Raw genomic sequence first — 17,032 nt, 5'->3', positions numbered from 1 at the left:
TAAAGTGTAAACTTGTAATTGACTTGTGCCTGTTTATACAGTCTTATAACTATAATGTGTCTTTCAGACCCTCAGGATAAATTTTCAGCATAGTGAGCAGCAGATTAGGCATGCACTGCTCAGCAGCTATGAATAAAGCAACCAAATTTTGACGTAATTATGCAGAAGATAAGTTTTTCCTAGATATGAGTACCACATCTCTCATTTTTTTTTATTCATACAAGGTTCAAATTATTTTACAAATGTGAAAGTTGGAACGATAATTTACATTTATACAAATATATCTGGATAATAAAGCACAGTGTTAAGATATAGTTACTGAAGTTGTGAAGATCTGTAAGTATAGCTGCTATACAGACAACTCATGGTGGGAAGGTTTTCATATTTATGTCAGTGCTACAACTAATGATGGGTCATTAAAGATCAAAAGTATAACTATTTGGTGACTATCTCCTTATTACTATTTAAATTAGCTAATAAATGCATTGCTTGAAATTCACTTTTGGACCTTACATCTGTTGAACATAAGGCTATGTATTCCTAATGTAAATCTTAATTTTTAGCCTGCTTAAAATGCTAAAATATGAGAGATGGTCATGCAATTATAAGAAGGTCCATCGCATTTGCATTTTGCATGACAGCTGTGATAACTTTTTCAGTAAATTTCCATCTTCAATCTGCACACATCTGAGAATAAGATGCCATTTCACACATGCGACTAAGATGCATAATGCAAAAGACACCATAGTTCCCAACTTCAGGTCTCCCATTTTTTGTTTCAACTTTTGGAAGAAATTTCTTTAGGTAGGACCTGGACAAACTGTAATGATAACCAAGAGATGTTAATAATTTTTGAATTAGATTGTCAGGTAAAGTTAAGGCTTCAGCTATTTGATCATTCCAATATATGCTGATGGTGATTGATTCAGTAATTGTGGGGTGATAAAAGGTACTCTTCTCTAATCTCCAAAGGTTTAAACATTTATTAACATCCGAGTCAGTTTTAAACTGAATATGTATATGCTCTTAGATCCAAATCCATAATGCCAACATTTTGCAAGATTAAAGAATGAAGCATTAAAAAAAAAAAACCCAAAAAACAAAAACCAAAACCAGGGCAAGTAATTTAACACCACATTTTAACCTTCTGCACTTCTCTGAAAATTCTGAAGCATTTGCCAGTGTGTTTGTTTCATTTTTATGACTTCTATTAAATAAAATTGAAACTGGGATAAAATTGGTTGACACCAGTGCATTAAACATTTCTTGTCTTTCAAGAGCCAAACTTGTTAATCTTTGCTGAATTTGAGAGCAGGTTTAAAATATTTGCTATAAATTCTCTACCATAAAGTTAATTAGAGATTTAGAAGATTGAATTAATATTCCCCATGAAAGTTTAATCCTTTTCATTTCCCAGCTTTCTGAATTTAATTGTGCAAATCTAATCATACATGAAAGTAGCTGTGCATTAACTCACCCCAAAACAGAAGATGCTTTTTTTTATTTTTTTCCCTTGACATGACCATCACCATGCACACTTGATAATTCAGCTACTTCTCTAATTGCTTTTGGGCAACTCGATTGTGTGCCTATTTGAAGCCTACTGTGCAATCACCATCTTCAAACCATGCTAGCTGTGAATGAAACTGTACAGACTCCGTTAATACCAATAAGAAAGCAAGCCTGACTGAAAATTGTCCTCAAGGGAATTTTCCACCAATGAATGCAAAGTCCAATCTATCTTATCTAGATGACATTCTGAACTTACGAAAACACAACAAATCAATTGAAGGCCACAAATCTTTATGATTCATCTTATTTTTCAATTTATTCTCTTTCTTTCCTTCTTTTTTTTTTTTCCTTGTATGTTTGGGTGTTCAATAGATAGTTTCTATGCTGATGTAAACTTCAGAGGATCCTTTCAGAAGGGAAGGAAAATAATTTTTCAGGTCTTCCTCATTGGTCATACATGACTACCTCAGAAGATTGCTTAGTAGCTTAGGAAATGGGATTTTGATTCCTTAATTCACCTAAGTGCTCTTAAAAAATATTCCCAGCCTATTCAGAAAGAGCTCTTATTCAAGATTCAGAGTAGTATTGAGTAGCACAGCACATGTCTAGAAGGAAAAAAAAAAATGCCTTTTTTTTTCTGGTCTGAGGCCTGGAAAGAGAAATGGGTCACTATTGTCTTAAATTGACTTGTAAATACCTGAAGCCTCTGCTTAGGACAAGATGTGCTTGATGCTCCCAAGACATGATGGGGGGCATGAGAACATGGTGGACTCTGAGATCATAAGGCCCATTTCTTTGCCTTTACCTAATTCTTAGTCAGAATAAGAAAGATGTGACATGTGAAATTACTATAGTTATTGAGTTTACAAAGGTTCATCTGGTTTGCAATGGGAAGTTACAAAAACAGACCTATCAGACTTTCCTCTGTCAAGGCAAGACAGATTTCTGGAAGGGCTCTGCTTTTTATACAAGGATCACAGAGAGATGTGTTTTTTAGGATAAATCTGAAGGTTACATTTGAGGTGAGGAAGGATCGTTCACACAGATCTGCTGAAATATTAACATACATAGAAGGAACAAATTAATCTAACTGTAAATAGACCCTATCTGGGGAAGAGAGGAGTTATTGCCAATGGAAACTCTCCAAAGCACAGAAGACCCCAACTAACTTGTTTTTTACTTACGGAAATACCATTATTCCTATGGCTAAAGAGGTACCAGGTTAGTTCCTCCCTATTAAAGGTTTTTTGGGGTGTTTTGTTTTGTTTTGTTTTGTTTTTTTAGGACTACTTATTTCTGAAACCTATACTATCAGAACTATGGAAGATGTATATAGATACACATCCTTGAACAGGAGAGGTTTGAAATCTCCACATTTCACGTGAATGGTTCAGTAACAGACTAGTGTTTCAGTATCACATACAGAGAGAATTACACAATAGCAAATAGATTTCTGCTCTCAAAGGTGCTGGAAAAGCATGGCTAGCTATGCTCAGCAACTCACTGTATCATATCAAGATTCAACAATTAAATATGAAAACAGTAGGATAGAGAATTTGCATACATTTCCTGATAGTGTATTTATTATATCAGTGTTTACTCTTTAAAACAATTATTTTCTAGTCTCTTACTGTGTATCCCTAAAGATAATACAGAAGAATGGAAGTAATTAAATATCACACCAGAAAATAAGTTTCCATTCGGAGAGAAAAATGTGATATTATTATCTAGTGGTTTTTGCCAAGAAAGTCCTCAAAGCTCTCTTTAACTTGGCCATCTACTTTTTATGAGCAGCACCTGGGAGTTATTACAACAACTGGTTGATGGAGCACAGCAGAATCACACAAAAGTTGAAATGTGAATCGTATGGAAATTTGGGATATGGGGCTTGACTACCTTAGCTCTAAATTGGCAAGAATATATAGTATATGTCATGTATAAATGTTTTAGGGAATTTTTTAAGGACAACTGCCAATTTTGTGCCTTACTAAAATAATACTGGTAAAAAAGCCATCACAGCTAAACTTTGCCCATAACACCATGCTAAGTTCAAGCTTTGTTCTGTAGGTTGTGCTTTGGCAAATCCAAAGGAACTTACATTATGTTTTGCTCTGTCCTGAATCATGTCTTTTTATGTTGTTGGAAGCTTTGGCCCCACTCAGGATTTCCTTCTTATATTGGGGGCCCCAGAGCTGAACACAGTACTCCATGTGACATCTTTCCTTTTAAGTAAAAATAAATGAACAAAAGATACAGATTTTTAGGAAGGCTGTGATGCCATTTTTTTTTTAAAGGATCACAACCTTTTCATACAGCATTCATAGTTGTTGACTTCATGTCAGCCCAGTTCAACTGACTTCAGTGCAGTTACATCATCCTGTGTAAGCAGAAGACCTACGTCAGCATGGTTAAAAAGAGCAGATGTTTATCAGGGTATTTATCATCTTGCTCACTTGAGCGATCACTTTTTCTTTTTAAAAAACAAAAGTATTTTGAGGGACCTGAGTATCTCCCAACGAGAAACACTTCTATATTGCTACATAGAGATCCTGATCTTCTTAATTTAATCTCATTCTTTTTGCATTTAGGAAGACACTTTCTTCAGCTCTTAGAGAAGAATAACTAATACATGAGTCGCATGGAACTGAGAAATATTTATATACAAAAGAAAAGTTCTAATTAAATAAAAATAATCTGTTAGCTCATCTAAAAAGAGACACCTTCCAAAAGGAATCGTAATATTCAAGTATGTCAAATTGATATCAACCATTTTATCTCAATTGTATGGCACTTTTGTTCCTCCTTAAAACCTAGTCTTTCCAGAACAGCTTAAATAATGATGTTCCAATAGAAGATTATCAATAGGGACTGATCATTGTAGGTGACGTCAATTAATGAAAAGCAGCCAAGTGGAGGGAAAAAACCCAGTGTAATCTCCAGTGACAATCCATAAGGAAGAACCAGCAAAGAAGAACAGCAAAGGAAAAAAAAAAAAAAGAAGAAATTATCTGCTTGTGGCATATGAGGAGCTGACAAGGAAACAAGCCCAGATTCAATTCTTAGATGAAGGTGCACCTCTCTCACATCAGGAAGGCAAAAATTCATTTAAAGAAAGAAAAAACCCTAGTATTGCAGATATAGAAATGCATTAAAGTTATGTTGACTACCTAGTTTGATGGGACTGTTCATATCAATATGGGAGAGAGGAACCTGGTCCTAAGACTCTGGTTTTGGACCACTGCATCATAACCATATTTCTATATGTGTACGACTAGGCCAAGATCTCTTTTGACATCTAGGGAAATAAAAGAATCTACCAAAAGAGAAAGAAGTTGCATCTTCAGAGATGGTAACAGACCTACCACAGATATTTTGTTAAAACCTATTTTAATGCTGCCACTGAAGTAGATTAAATATGTATGAGTTTTATAAACAGAACACGCCTATTTTCAAACATCATTTTTCAAATCTTCAGATATTCTCAAAGTATATTTGGATTTTTTTCATCTCTTCTGTTTTAAAGAAAATGTGATTTACTACTTAACACACATAGCAAACTCTTGAATACGTTCATTAAAGGTTTTTTATCGACAAAAGTTCTGAGAAAGCAATTGAATCACACAACAAAAGAAATTCTAAGTTCAGATTTATAAAATTCAGAGCTAAGGGGTCACAGAATTTTAAAAAATTATCATCTAAAACAAATGTAATGACAATTGCTCTTTTATACTTGTTGACATTCATTATTAAATGTTTCTGAAAGTTTCAGTATGATGTGATGATTTCACAAAAATCATAGAATAACAAAATCACAGAACAGTTCGGGTTGGATGGGACCTTAAAGTTCATCTATTCCACTAGACCAGGTTGCTCAAAGCCACATCCAAACTGGCCTTGAAAAATTCCAGGGATGAGACATCCACAACTTTTCTGGGTAACCTGTTCCAGTGCCTCACCACCCGCATAGTAAACAATTTCTTCCTAATATCTACACTAAACATAGCCTCTTGCTCTGTAAAATCATTGCCCTTTGTCCTCTCAATACAGGCTCTGGTAAAAATTCTCTATCTTTCTTATAGGCCTCCTTCATATATTGAAAGGCACTAAGGTTGCCTTGGAGCCTTCTCCCTCTAGATGTGACCATCCAGCCAAATCCCCATTCACCAAACAGTCCACTCATCAAATCCATCTCACTCCAACTTAGAGAGGAGGATGTTGTGGCAGACCATGTCAAAGGCCTTACAGAAGTCCAGGTAGACGACATCCATAGCTCTTCCCTTGTCCACTGATGGATGTGGTCACTCCATCATAGAAGGCCACTAGGTTGGTGAGGCAGGACTTGCCCTTGCTGTCTCAAATCCCCTCCTTGTCCTCCATGTGCCTTAGCATAGCTTCTAGGAGGGTCTGGAAAATGATCTTCCCAGGCACAGAGTTGCTTGGTTGGTAATTCCCAGGGTCTTCCTTTCTCTCCTGTATAAAAATGGGTGCAATGTTTCCCTTTTTCCTGTCATCAGGGACTTTATCTGACTGCCATGACTTTTCAAATATCATGGAGAGAGGCTTGGCAACTGCATCAGCGAATTCCCTCAGGACTCTGGGATGCATCTCATCAGGTCCCACAAATTTTTGTATGTTCAGGTTCCTCAGGTGGTCACAAACCTGATTTTCTCTTACAGTGGGAAGGACTTTGTTCCCCCAGTCCCTGTCTTGTGGTCCATCCATAAGGAAGAGAGGTGTCCCAACCCTCTGACATTTTTTGTGCCTCTCCTCTGGACTTGGTCAAGCAGGCCATGTCTTTCTTGTGCTGGGTGACCCAGAGCTGGACACAATACTCCAAGTGGGGTTTCATGATAGCGGAGCAGAGAGTGACAATCACTTCCCTCAACCTGCTGGCCACGTTTTTTGGGGGGTTTTTTGTTTGTTTGGTTGGTTGGTTTTTTATGTAGCCCAGGGTACAATTGGTTTTCTGGGCTGCAAGCAGACATTGACGGCTCACGTCTAATTTTTCATCCACCAAATTGAACAGATAAACGATACCCATTCTAATTTGTAAATTAAAAAAAAAGTATTCATTTCTTACTTGCCTAGTGTGTGCTCTGCTGTTTCGTGGTGCCAAAATCAACTGTACTCTGGATTAGAAGCACTTTGATACCTTTCACACAGCCATCCACTATACACACAGCTATATTTTTCACCCTGCCAAAAATACTATCTTCCATGACTTTGCTAGAAATGCTGAGACATCCTGAACTGATCGATTCTAACCCACAAATATAATCGATTCTAACCCACAAATATATTATCCACTGAAATACAAGAGCCTGAAGAGCCTAAATCCTTTATCCTCCTAACACAGAAATGGCAGCAGTATTTTAAAACCATGTAAACTGAAGTACCTAGGGGCCAAATTAATCACACATAATTTTAGGCAAACTAACTGTGATATTATAAATGAGTCCACCTGGTGGTTTGCTAAAAGGGCACTTACTGAAAAAGGAGGATGCTTCTCCTCTTCCTCCTCCTATCTGCTTTCCCTGGAAGGTGGTTAAGAAGAAGGAGGGAAGGCGAGGAAGAGTGGTCTGCCTCCACTCCTGCAGTAGCAGGAAGCTGCAAGATCCACTGAAGCTGTAGCATGTTTCATGCTGGTTTAAGGTAGGTGTTTGATTACCCTGGAGTCTCTCTTTCATCATCTCAAGTAAGCAACTCAGCCATTAGGGGTCAGGTGTTCCTTTGGATATTGAGCTTACTACTGTAACATAAAATCTGTGGGGTCTTCTCAGGGTTACTACAATGTGCTCTTTGTGAGGAAATATAAAGAAACTTCCATGGGTGGGTAAGGAGAGATAATGATTTAAAAGAGAAGTATGTACACAAAATACAGGAACTAAGCCAAAAGAAAGACAAAATAAAAAGAAAGCATACAAAATAGTCAAAAATACCCTGAGTATGCTAAATGAAATATGCAAGAATACCCAAAACCCAGTATTGTTAAAAAATAACAGGTAGGAGGGCATAATACGGATTCAGTATTCATTTTCTTAAACAGCACCCTAAACTGAAATTAACTACCTTATTTTACAATCACATAGTGAGGGGAAAAAGCTGGAGAAGAGCAATGTTATCACTTCACCAGCCTGCATTTCTCTAGCACAGCATCATTACTCTAGTGCTTTCCATATCCTTAAAAAATTCATTATTAATCTCATAATTATATTTCATTATTATACAGAAAGTGATAAAAAGCTTTCTGTAATGCAAAATATACAACTGGTTTTTAGAAAAATAATGATCTTTGGTAGTATTACCAGCCTGCCTATTATATAGTGTGCTTGTTTTAGCAGTCAGATGTAGCACTGAAACAAACCCAGCCACAGTCAATAAAAAGGCAGTTCTACCAAACTCATCAATAAGAGCTTATTAACACCTGGAATTTGAGCCTTGTGATTCAGCAGTTTGAAGTTTCTGCATGGCAGTTCACTAACAGGAACCAGCCTGCTAGTGAACAATAGTTTACAACACAGAATTGATATTGTCATAAGCTTTATTGTAAGATTATTGTTTTCACTGAGAATTAGTTCCCTTCTTTTTTAACAATATGGTCACAAAATAATTAGTATACATTTAAAAAGAAGCATGAAGAGGTTTCACATCTCTCTTCAAGAAACAGCAGGGATGATTTTAAAAGAACCTCTATGATTCTCAGTATCATCACTGAACCTGAAATGCATATGGTCAGTTTTAGGTTTTTTCTACAGTTAAATTGAGATGCAGCCTGCTACGAATAAATGGTAAAAAGCTGGAAGGCATTTCCTGAATTATCGCAGAAACTGTTTGTATCATTATAGTTCATATGTTGGCAAAGGTATTTAATTATCCTTAAAAAATATCACAATCCCCAAGACCAGAAAAAAACCTGAGTTCCTGAGTTCAGGTACACATAACTCATGTCCCACCTTCAATATGGATAAAGACCTGGAAGGATAAATGGCCTTATTTTCCTGCTTCCCCTATCCCATGCCAGCTGAATTAAAGTCCCAGTGCTTTACTATAGATCCAGAGTTGGATTAGTGGGTGACTGGCAGCAAAGCTATACCTCAGTAGGTAAGTCTGAACATCATCTCTGTGCCTCAGTTTTTCTTCTGGGAAAGAGATTAATGAGAACTCCCTGTCTTTCAAAGACTTTGTGAAAATGCTTATTTGAGAATCTTTTATATACTCTAGCAAAGTAATGCCACAGAAAAGATAAGAGATGTCAAAGAAATCTGTCTTCAAAACAGAACTTCAATAGTGTATTAAATAAAACATGAGGAATGTTTAACAATGAGGAATAAGCCTACTGTTGAGTAGCTGCTCATTAAGAAGGCACTCTGTGATGAGGAGACAGGGTTCCAATGGGAAAAGAAATGACATGTAAACATATGCTTAAAAACTGTACCATAAGACACAAGCATAGGAAGATTGATTTTTCCTATCTTTGAGTACTTGACTCATAGCCTTACAATGTTCACTTGTGTCTTCTGTGTGTTTGTATGAATGTATAATCATTCACAGACTGTATCAGTTATATTAAGGTGGAGCACAATCCACTACAAAACTATCTGAAGGGACAAGTAAAGGGGGGTGGGGAGGTGGTGTTTAAATGCCCAGAATAAAAATCCTTAATATCTTTAGTTTCTCTGCTAATTTCCTTCATATTTAGGCTTCTTTCATAGAGATGTAACTTCTATTACCAACATCCTTCACTGACTAGTTCAGTTTAATCCTTTATTAAAACCATGATTACAAGCTGTGCAAGTACCTAGACAGATACTGCTTTCAGTGTCCAAGTGTTGAAGAAAAAGGATAGCAAAATCATGTTCATAAGTCAGTGCTGATGGTTTCAGGTTCACAACAGGGACACTTTTCACCAAAGCAAGAAAAGGGAGATGTAAATCATGTCTTTCTCTGCCATCCTTATCCCTTGCTGTGTGTGACTTAGTAAATTCCTGTAGAGTTTCCCTGGGACAGGGCAAATGCAATTCCTTTTAATAACTTCACAGTATCTGTGCTAAATGGTTGCTATGCAGAGGCACTACACCTGAAAAATGTTCAGTAGCTTCCTTCAAACTGCTTTTTCTGTATTTTGGAGATTATCTACCATTTAGAAAAAGTTAGCCGTATTCAGTTTCCTCGTTGCAACCTTCATCCAAGTATACAATCAAAATCACTGTATTACTGCAGGTCAATTTTGGTTTAGATCTTTACTATGTTCTCAATCCCACTCATAATGACTTTCCCCACCCACCTTAAGCTAGGAGCAAAATCCAAATTTTGAAATTAAACCTTAGGGGCAAAGGTTAAACAAAAGTTTGGTAGTACATTTCATTACAGAACTTCCTATCCTCATTATTTGGAGAGTCATTTGGCTTCTCTTACTCCTAGCTTACTTAAAACAAGCAGTGAGCTTTCTCTTACTATTGGAAATTTGCTTGTCTCAGGACTAATGCTATATTTTTTCACTGATCAGAGCATTTTGATCACAATGTTAGGATGTCATTTCACTGATTTTGTATTAGACCCAATTTTCAGAGGCTCATAAGTCAAAGAAAGCCTTTACAATTTTGAAAGTTGTATGACTATATTTCTGTAAAGTAAAATATCCAATGCACTAACACATCTTGTGCTGACAATTTAACTCCTGCAATATCAGATGCAAATGAAATCTGTTCAGCAGCTGGCAGCAAATTTTGAACAACACAGCACTACTACCACAAGCTGCATTATGCTGTAGTTTTCCATCATGCAGTGCACGTTACTAAGACATTATTTAAACTTGACTGATTAAAAAATGCTATAGGAATGGCTGCTTAAGATGTGCTTTGTAATCTTGTAAATAATGTTCTAAGAAGGAGTTTTGCTGTGCACAAAGATGTAATATAAAAAAAGGAAACTGTACTTAAGGAGGATTAGGTAGTTCAGGAAGCTTATCATAGTGGAAATGGGAGTCTTTCATCACTTAGTCACCTCTTAAATTCAGTCCTGTTCAGTAGTGACTGAAAGTCATTGCTGCTTAGTACCACATGAAATGAGTTTGGGTTTTAGCCCAGATCGTAACTGGAAAGCATCCACATCATAAAAGGCAGAACAACAAACATATTTAATCTGCACCCTTATTGACAATTTTCCCAAATCTGACCTAAAGGGTGAATGTGCTTCAAGAGCGTAACTACAGTCTTAGCCGAAGAAAGTCTCTTAAGGCGTAAAAGCAGGATAGCAGAACAGGGTGGGAAAATGCTGTTTCTAGTCACAGAGTACCTGTATTGGCTGAACATCATCTTCCTGAGATGCTGGCTGAACATCTTTCATGATAACAAAAACAGCTTAAAAATAAACCTAGACTTGAGATGTAGACCAGTACAAATTCAGGAAAGCAAGGTCTAGGCATGTACCATTTGCATCAGGCATCACTCCAGATTTTTATTCCATCTTTAAGGTATCAAGCTCAGTTAAGTTTATGTCACATTCGTAACAGTTGGATAAAACAATCTGAGCCTTATAATCTGCCACTTCTGATAATGTGGCATCATTCTGCATTGCTTATCTTTTAAATCAATTTTGCACTGTAACAAATAACTATATCAGAATAAAAGCAAGGATAAATTAGGCTTATATCTGCATAAAAGATTTTTTTCTGAAAAAAATATACTAAGGATAGCTCATTCATTTTTTACTCAAAGCAATGAAAATTTTGTCTTTTATGTTGTTATTTTTATTTTGATTTTTAGCATAATTCAGAATTCTCAGAAAAATTGTGATATATTTTTAGATTGATGCTAAATAGAGTTGGATTCTCAATAGAGGTTAAAAGCATACAAACACTGTAAAGTAAAGACATAAAAAATCACAATCCCAGCCATTATTATATGTAAAAGAAGAGAGAGAGTTTTCAGATGAAATATACCAATACTGTGCTTTTTCCCAGGAGAATAGTTATTGCTTAATATAGGAAAGATCATTAAAAAAAACCCAAAACATCTAGGAATACAATTTCAGGGCAGAATAACTTGAAATAAATATTAAAATTATATTTTAATTGCTTTGTAATTAAAAATGTTAAGTTTAAGAATTCACTGGCTTGTAAATTTAAAATAATTACTTTAAAATGAGAAAAAAAATGCTTTTACTAAGAAACTAAAGACACATCACATGTAATTATGAAAGCTTACGAAACTTGAGAAATTAGGGGAATGTAAGATGTTACGGAACCTCAAAAATTCTTTCGCTGCAACCTTTAGAACCCTTTTTTTTTTTTTTGATTTGTGAATGCCATGATACCTTCATCAGATCAAGAATTTTACTCTAAGTCTTGTGGGCATAGTTCAATTTTCAGCTTCCTAAATATTTTACAGTTTTCCAAAAGAAGCTTTCATTTTGTTTCTGAAAATGTTATTTTATCTATTACTAAAGCAGTGGTACATCTATTACTAAAACTGAGAAAAAAGCCATAGGGTCATAAAAATGGTTTATACTAAATTGGAATGGTTTCCACTTAGACCCTTGATTCACATCATTCCAGAGTCGAATAGAATTAAAAACTAGAAAGCCTGATCAATCCACATATATTGCATATTATCTATTTAAACAGATAAAAGGCATATAAGCATTTAGTTATTATCTTAAAAAAAGAAAGAGGAGAAGAGGAAAGTATCATGAGAATGTCTTGCTTCTGTTTGCTTCAGTGAAGAGTTCCTTGGTTCCTCTAGACTGACTTTTAAAGGTTATGTTTGATTTTGTTTCAAAATATGAATTTACTTTAGTGAAGAGCATTTTTCTTTTTTTCAGCATCTCACAGGATGACAAGATGAAAGGGACCTCTGGAGGTCAGCTTGTCAGTGGGCACCAATGAGAAGAGCCTGGCCCCATTGCCTTTGCAACCTCCCGTCAGGTATTTATATACATTAATAAGATCCTCCCTCGGTCTTCTCTTTTCCAGACTGAAAAGAGCTCTAGTCCCAGCTCTCTCAGACTTTCCTCACAGGAGAGATACTTCAGTCCTTTAATCATCTTTGCAGCCCTTTCCTGGACACTATCCAGTAGCTCCATATCCCTCTTTTACTGGGGAGATAGGGAGCTACTCTCTTCATAATTAAGTCTCCCAAACCTTTTCAAATATTTCAAACAGAAGTTAGATGTAAGATACACTAGGTGTTATTTCCACTCCCTTTCTTCTAATTAGCTAACACCAGATGATGGCAATACCCTAAGACAGGTGAAAAGATGATGTCAGAGAGGCAGTTAAGTTTTATTCAGCTTGCAGGACATTAATATGATAAAGATATTCAGACAAGGGCCCCACTCTACGGTTACCTGGCTTGTGCCAGACTATAATTTCTGAGGCTTTTTCACAGTTAAGCCAGTTGTGGTTGTTCCACAAAGGATTAAGAACTGATACATAGTTTTGCCACTGTTAACAGAACAATAAACAAGCATTTGCAAAAGTGGTGCTGAATTAGTTTGCCTTCACACAGCTTGCATGCAAGTCTACAGGGGGCTCCAAAACTCTTTGCAGTGATCTGTTTTGTATTAAATTAGTGTAATGCAATTTACAGCAAAAACAATTTCTGAACATATCCATTTCTCTTCCTATGCTCAATCAGGAATGAAGGAATAAAGGAAGGGAAGAAGGAAGAAAAGGATAATACTGCATTCATTGATTCATCCTTTCTTTTTCCATTTTTAGACTGTAAGATAATTTCATCTGCTCTCGTATGAATTATAATTAATAACATTAAGAAGGTGCTTAGCCTACATTGAAAGAAAATTAATGTTATTAGCCAGAGAATAACTCTCTAAGGCATGTCAGATGCAGTGACATTATAACTGTGAACGCTTTAAACACTGAATTCTGTTATACACACATCAGTATGCAAAAGCTGTAAGACATACATGGTCCCAAAGATTATCCAGAGACTTTGTATTTTGTATTTTTGACATGGACTGTTATCATACTCTTAAATATGGTTTAACAAGGCACAAACATGAAATATACATGGGAGTATTTTATTGATGTGTCTTATAGGTTTTTCTCCTCCTAGCATGGAGACTGCCTTATAATTGAATTATTGTCCAATTAGGTAATTGATTCTCAATAAATAAACAAATGAAAATGGAGAATTGTCTTATATTTAGAATTCGTACTCTGCATAGACTTCTCTGTCTTTCTAGAAAGGTTGTTGCTTTTTCTCTTGCAAATGGGAGCTAAAGGCGTCTCTCAGATACCAGCCTATCTCTCAGATTAGGAACTATATTTCATGTGCATTTCATGGCACAATCTTGATATAACTTTTTCATCACTGCTACCTTACAGTCCAAACTCCTGACTTCTACTGGGTTTTTTTTTTGTCATACACAAGGGTTTTCCACACTATTTCCCACTCAGCAGACAACACAGTTTTGTTTTACAATTGAGTTGAAGTTAGTGTTTCTTTTCCTACCAGATGCCAAATATTTCTGATATTCTACTATAATGCAGTTTTCCACACACACTTTGTTTGTTTGTTTTTCTTATGCTTGTGTTGGTTTTAATTAGAAGTTTTTGCAGCATATTGTTATATCTGGGCTATACTCTTCTTATTGCTTTTGTAATTTACATTCATAAATGCATAAATAATAATTTCTGTCTAGTGAAGGATAAAACCTTCCTTTGTGGAAATCTTTAGTTTTCACTTTTTCAGCTTTTCCAGACAATTTTGTTTGACTTTTCTACTGTAACATCTTCAGATGTAACATTTCCAAGAAAATACTGGTTACTGACATCAGCAGTACAGTGAATAAATCTACTTTTTCTGACACAGTTGAAGCATTAAGACTAGAATTTACAGTGGAGGTTAATGGAAATAAGTACTCTCTTCAACTGAGGAGAAAAAGAAAAAAAAAAAGGTATGTTATTCCTTGTGATTCCTTTGGAAATATGAGCCATAAATTTTTATTATTCTAATAATGGAAGATAAATTAATAGAGGAACTAAACACAGGGCCTACAAGAAAGCTGAAGAGGGAGTTTTTACAAGGGCATGTAGTGACAGGAAAAGGGGTAATGGGTTTAAATTGAAAAGAGTTTGGGTTGTTCGATCTGGGGAACAGAAGGTTCCAGGAAGACCTTATTGCTGCCTTTCAGTATAGAAAGGAGGCTTTTAAGAAAGATGGAGAGAGACTTGTTAGCAGCGTGTTTTGTAGTGACAGGACAAGGAGCGATGGATTTAAACTGAAGGTAAGTTTAGATTAGATATAAGGAAAAAAATTCTTCACAGAGAGGGTGGTGAGGTACTGGAACAGGTTTCCCAAAGAAGCTGTGGATGTCCCATCCCTGGAAGTGTTCTAGGCCAGGCTGGATGAGGCTTTGAGCAACCTGGTCTAGTGGAAGGTGTCCCTGCCCATGGCAGGGGGGGTGGAACTAGATGGTCTTTAAGGTCCCTCCCAACCCAAACCATTCTATGATTCTAGGATTTTCTACCTCCTGGAGTAAATATGCTATCTGTCAGGGGAAGAGTCTTACAAGACATAAGCAAAATAAAGTAACCTGACCTCTAACTGCAACAAAATTCGATGCTTGTATATTAATTTATGACAGATAAGATTCTGTTTCTTGATTGATCAAGCTAGCTCCGCAGCCCCTGATTCTTCTGCAATGAATTGTAAAGGACAACACATGAGGAAACTTGTGTATCTCCTATCTGAGTTTGTTCAAAATCCCTATCTTATCACCACTAAATTTGTACCTAATTTATCTCAAGCTTTTTTAATAATATGCTTCTGTTCTACACTTATGTTTGTCACATCTCCCAAGAGCCTGTGGTCATTCTAGAAGCGAGCAGTGGTTTTCAATCTGTTACCACCTCTGCATAATTAAATGGCCTGAAACAGCAGCTTGTAAGCTGCCCTGGTTTCCAAGTTGTTTAAATCCCAGAGCCACTCTCCTGAAGGAGTTCAGCAAAACATAATGGCAGCAGCAAATGACCAATTTGGTTGGGATAAGCTAAATATCATGAACAGAAAAAGAACTAGTAACATAAATGACAGAAATTAAGACCAGCTAATGCTCAGTAGCTCACTACAATGCAGATGCAAACAGAAAGCAAGCACATTGACCAAATGCTGGTGGCCACTGACCAAAGTGATATTCACGGTGTAATACAACTGGAAAGAAAGGCTTTAAAAAAAAAAAAAAAAATTACGTAAGAGTTTTACTCTGTTATCTTTGACTTTGAAACCCCTTCCTTCTAAGTGTATCGCAGTTTCTCACATGGGTTTTCTACATTTTTGCAGATACTAAATACCTTATAAATCGCTAAATGTAATGTGCTGCTGTTTGTCCCCTAACTTCTGCAATGAGACCTCTTGATGCAAAATATGCAGAGAAATATATATCTGATATTAAACTGCACATGATTGCATAGTTTAAAATTATGTATGCATCAAAGCTGAATATCTGTTTATTGCAACTTAATAAAGAAGCAATGTTTTCTTGCAGAAAGCCTCTTTCTTTGTACTGGGCTGTACTGAGAGCAGAATCAACTGCTCATGTGTAATGTGAGATAATCTTAGCTCCTAATACTGCTGTTCTCCAACACAGTTATTTTAAAATGTGAACTGTTAGTTGTTTTCACAGTTGATTACATCTGGAATCAGAGTCTCATTCCAAACATCTAGGGATAAGGAAAGCTTATTGAAAGATGTAATGATCAACTGCTCTCCAGCCTCAGAGAGAATGGAAGGCTATAAAGGCCAAATTGTTTGGGTTTGACTGTTCTTCATGAACAGGAGTGGACCTCACCTGAGTGACTTCACTATTTTAGAAAATACCCTAAAATAATTAGCAAATTGCTTTTGCTAAGAGTGCATATTTTAGTTACTTTATTTTAATATACTTTGATATCACTATCATGTGGCATATTGTTTCATGAGGACAACCTGAAGAGGCCAGATGACACCCAGAAGCTCATGGGGTTGGATTCAACTACTCTGCTTCAAAAGTTCATAGTTAGGGTGTCCATATCTCTGCTAAGTCCACACTGTATAGACTACCATCATAGTCAAAGAAAAAAGCAGGCATTTATAGGACAGAATAAATTTGGTCATAAAGTAGATATTAAAGGAGTTATTAAGGATTATTGTGCCTTCCTTTCCCCTAAGATAACGTAAAAGTATTTCAGATATACTGTAGACTTCCAAATTGCAGAAGTCTGCTTTTTATGGAGAAGAATGCAAGTCTTCCATGAATTACCTCCACTGCTGTTAGAAGCACATGTAACATACCTACACTCCAGTCCATTTCCTCCACTGCATCCCCATATAAACCATGCTTGCTCTTTCCTCTGAAACTTTCTGAAGCGTACAGAGCAGTGTGGACATGAAGATAAGATAGGACAAGAAGGAACGGTGCATCAGTGTTCCTGGGAAAAAAAAAAAACAAAACAAAACCCTTAGTATATTTTATAAAAAGTATTTCTACAAAGAAATGTTTCTACAGTAGAGCTCAACTC

General features: G+C 36.1%; 1 protein-coding gene across 1 annotated transcript in view; it reads right to left on the bottom strand.

Moving 5' to 3' along the window:
* STS (steroid sulfatase (microsomal), isozyme S) overlaps positions 1-17,032 on the bottom strand; it is a gene marked incomplete at its 5' end in the record, with an annotated part of 82,526 nt that overhangs the window by 45,639 nt on the left and 19,855 nt on the right. Inside the window, 1 exon segment of the mRNA XM_010161530.1 lies at positions 16,806-16,942. Coding sequence (XP_010159832.1) covers positions 16,806-16,942 — 137 coding nt within the window.

Source organism: Eurypyga helias, unplaced genomic scaffold (assembly GCF_000690775.1).
Source record: "Eurypyga helias isolate BGI_N326 unplaced genomic scaffold, ASM69077v1 scaffold3350, whole genome shotgun sequence".
In the NCBI taxonomy this organism is placed as follows: Eukaryota; Metazoa; Chordata; class Aves; order Eurypygiformes; family Eurypygidae; genus Eurypyga; species Eurypyga helias.
Note: the sequence above shows the minus strand (reverse complement) of the source record. Positions and strands in the feature narration are given on the sequence as shown.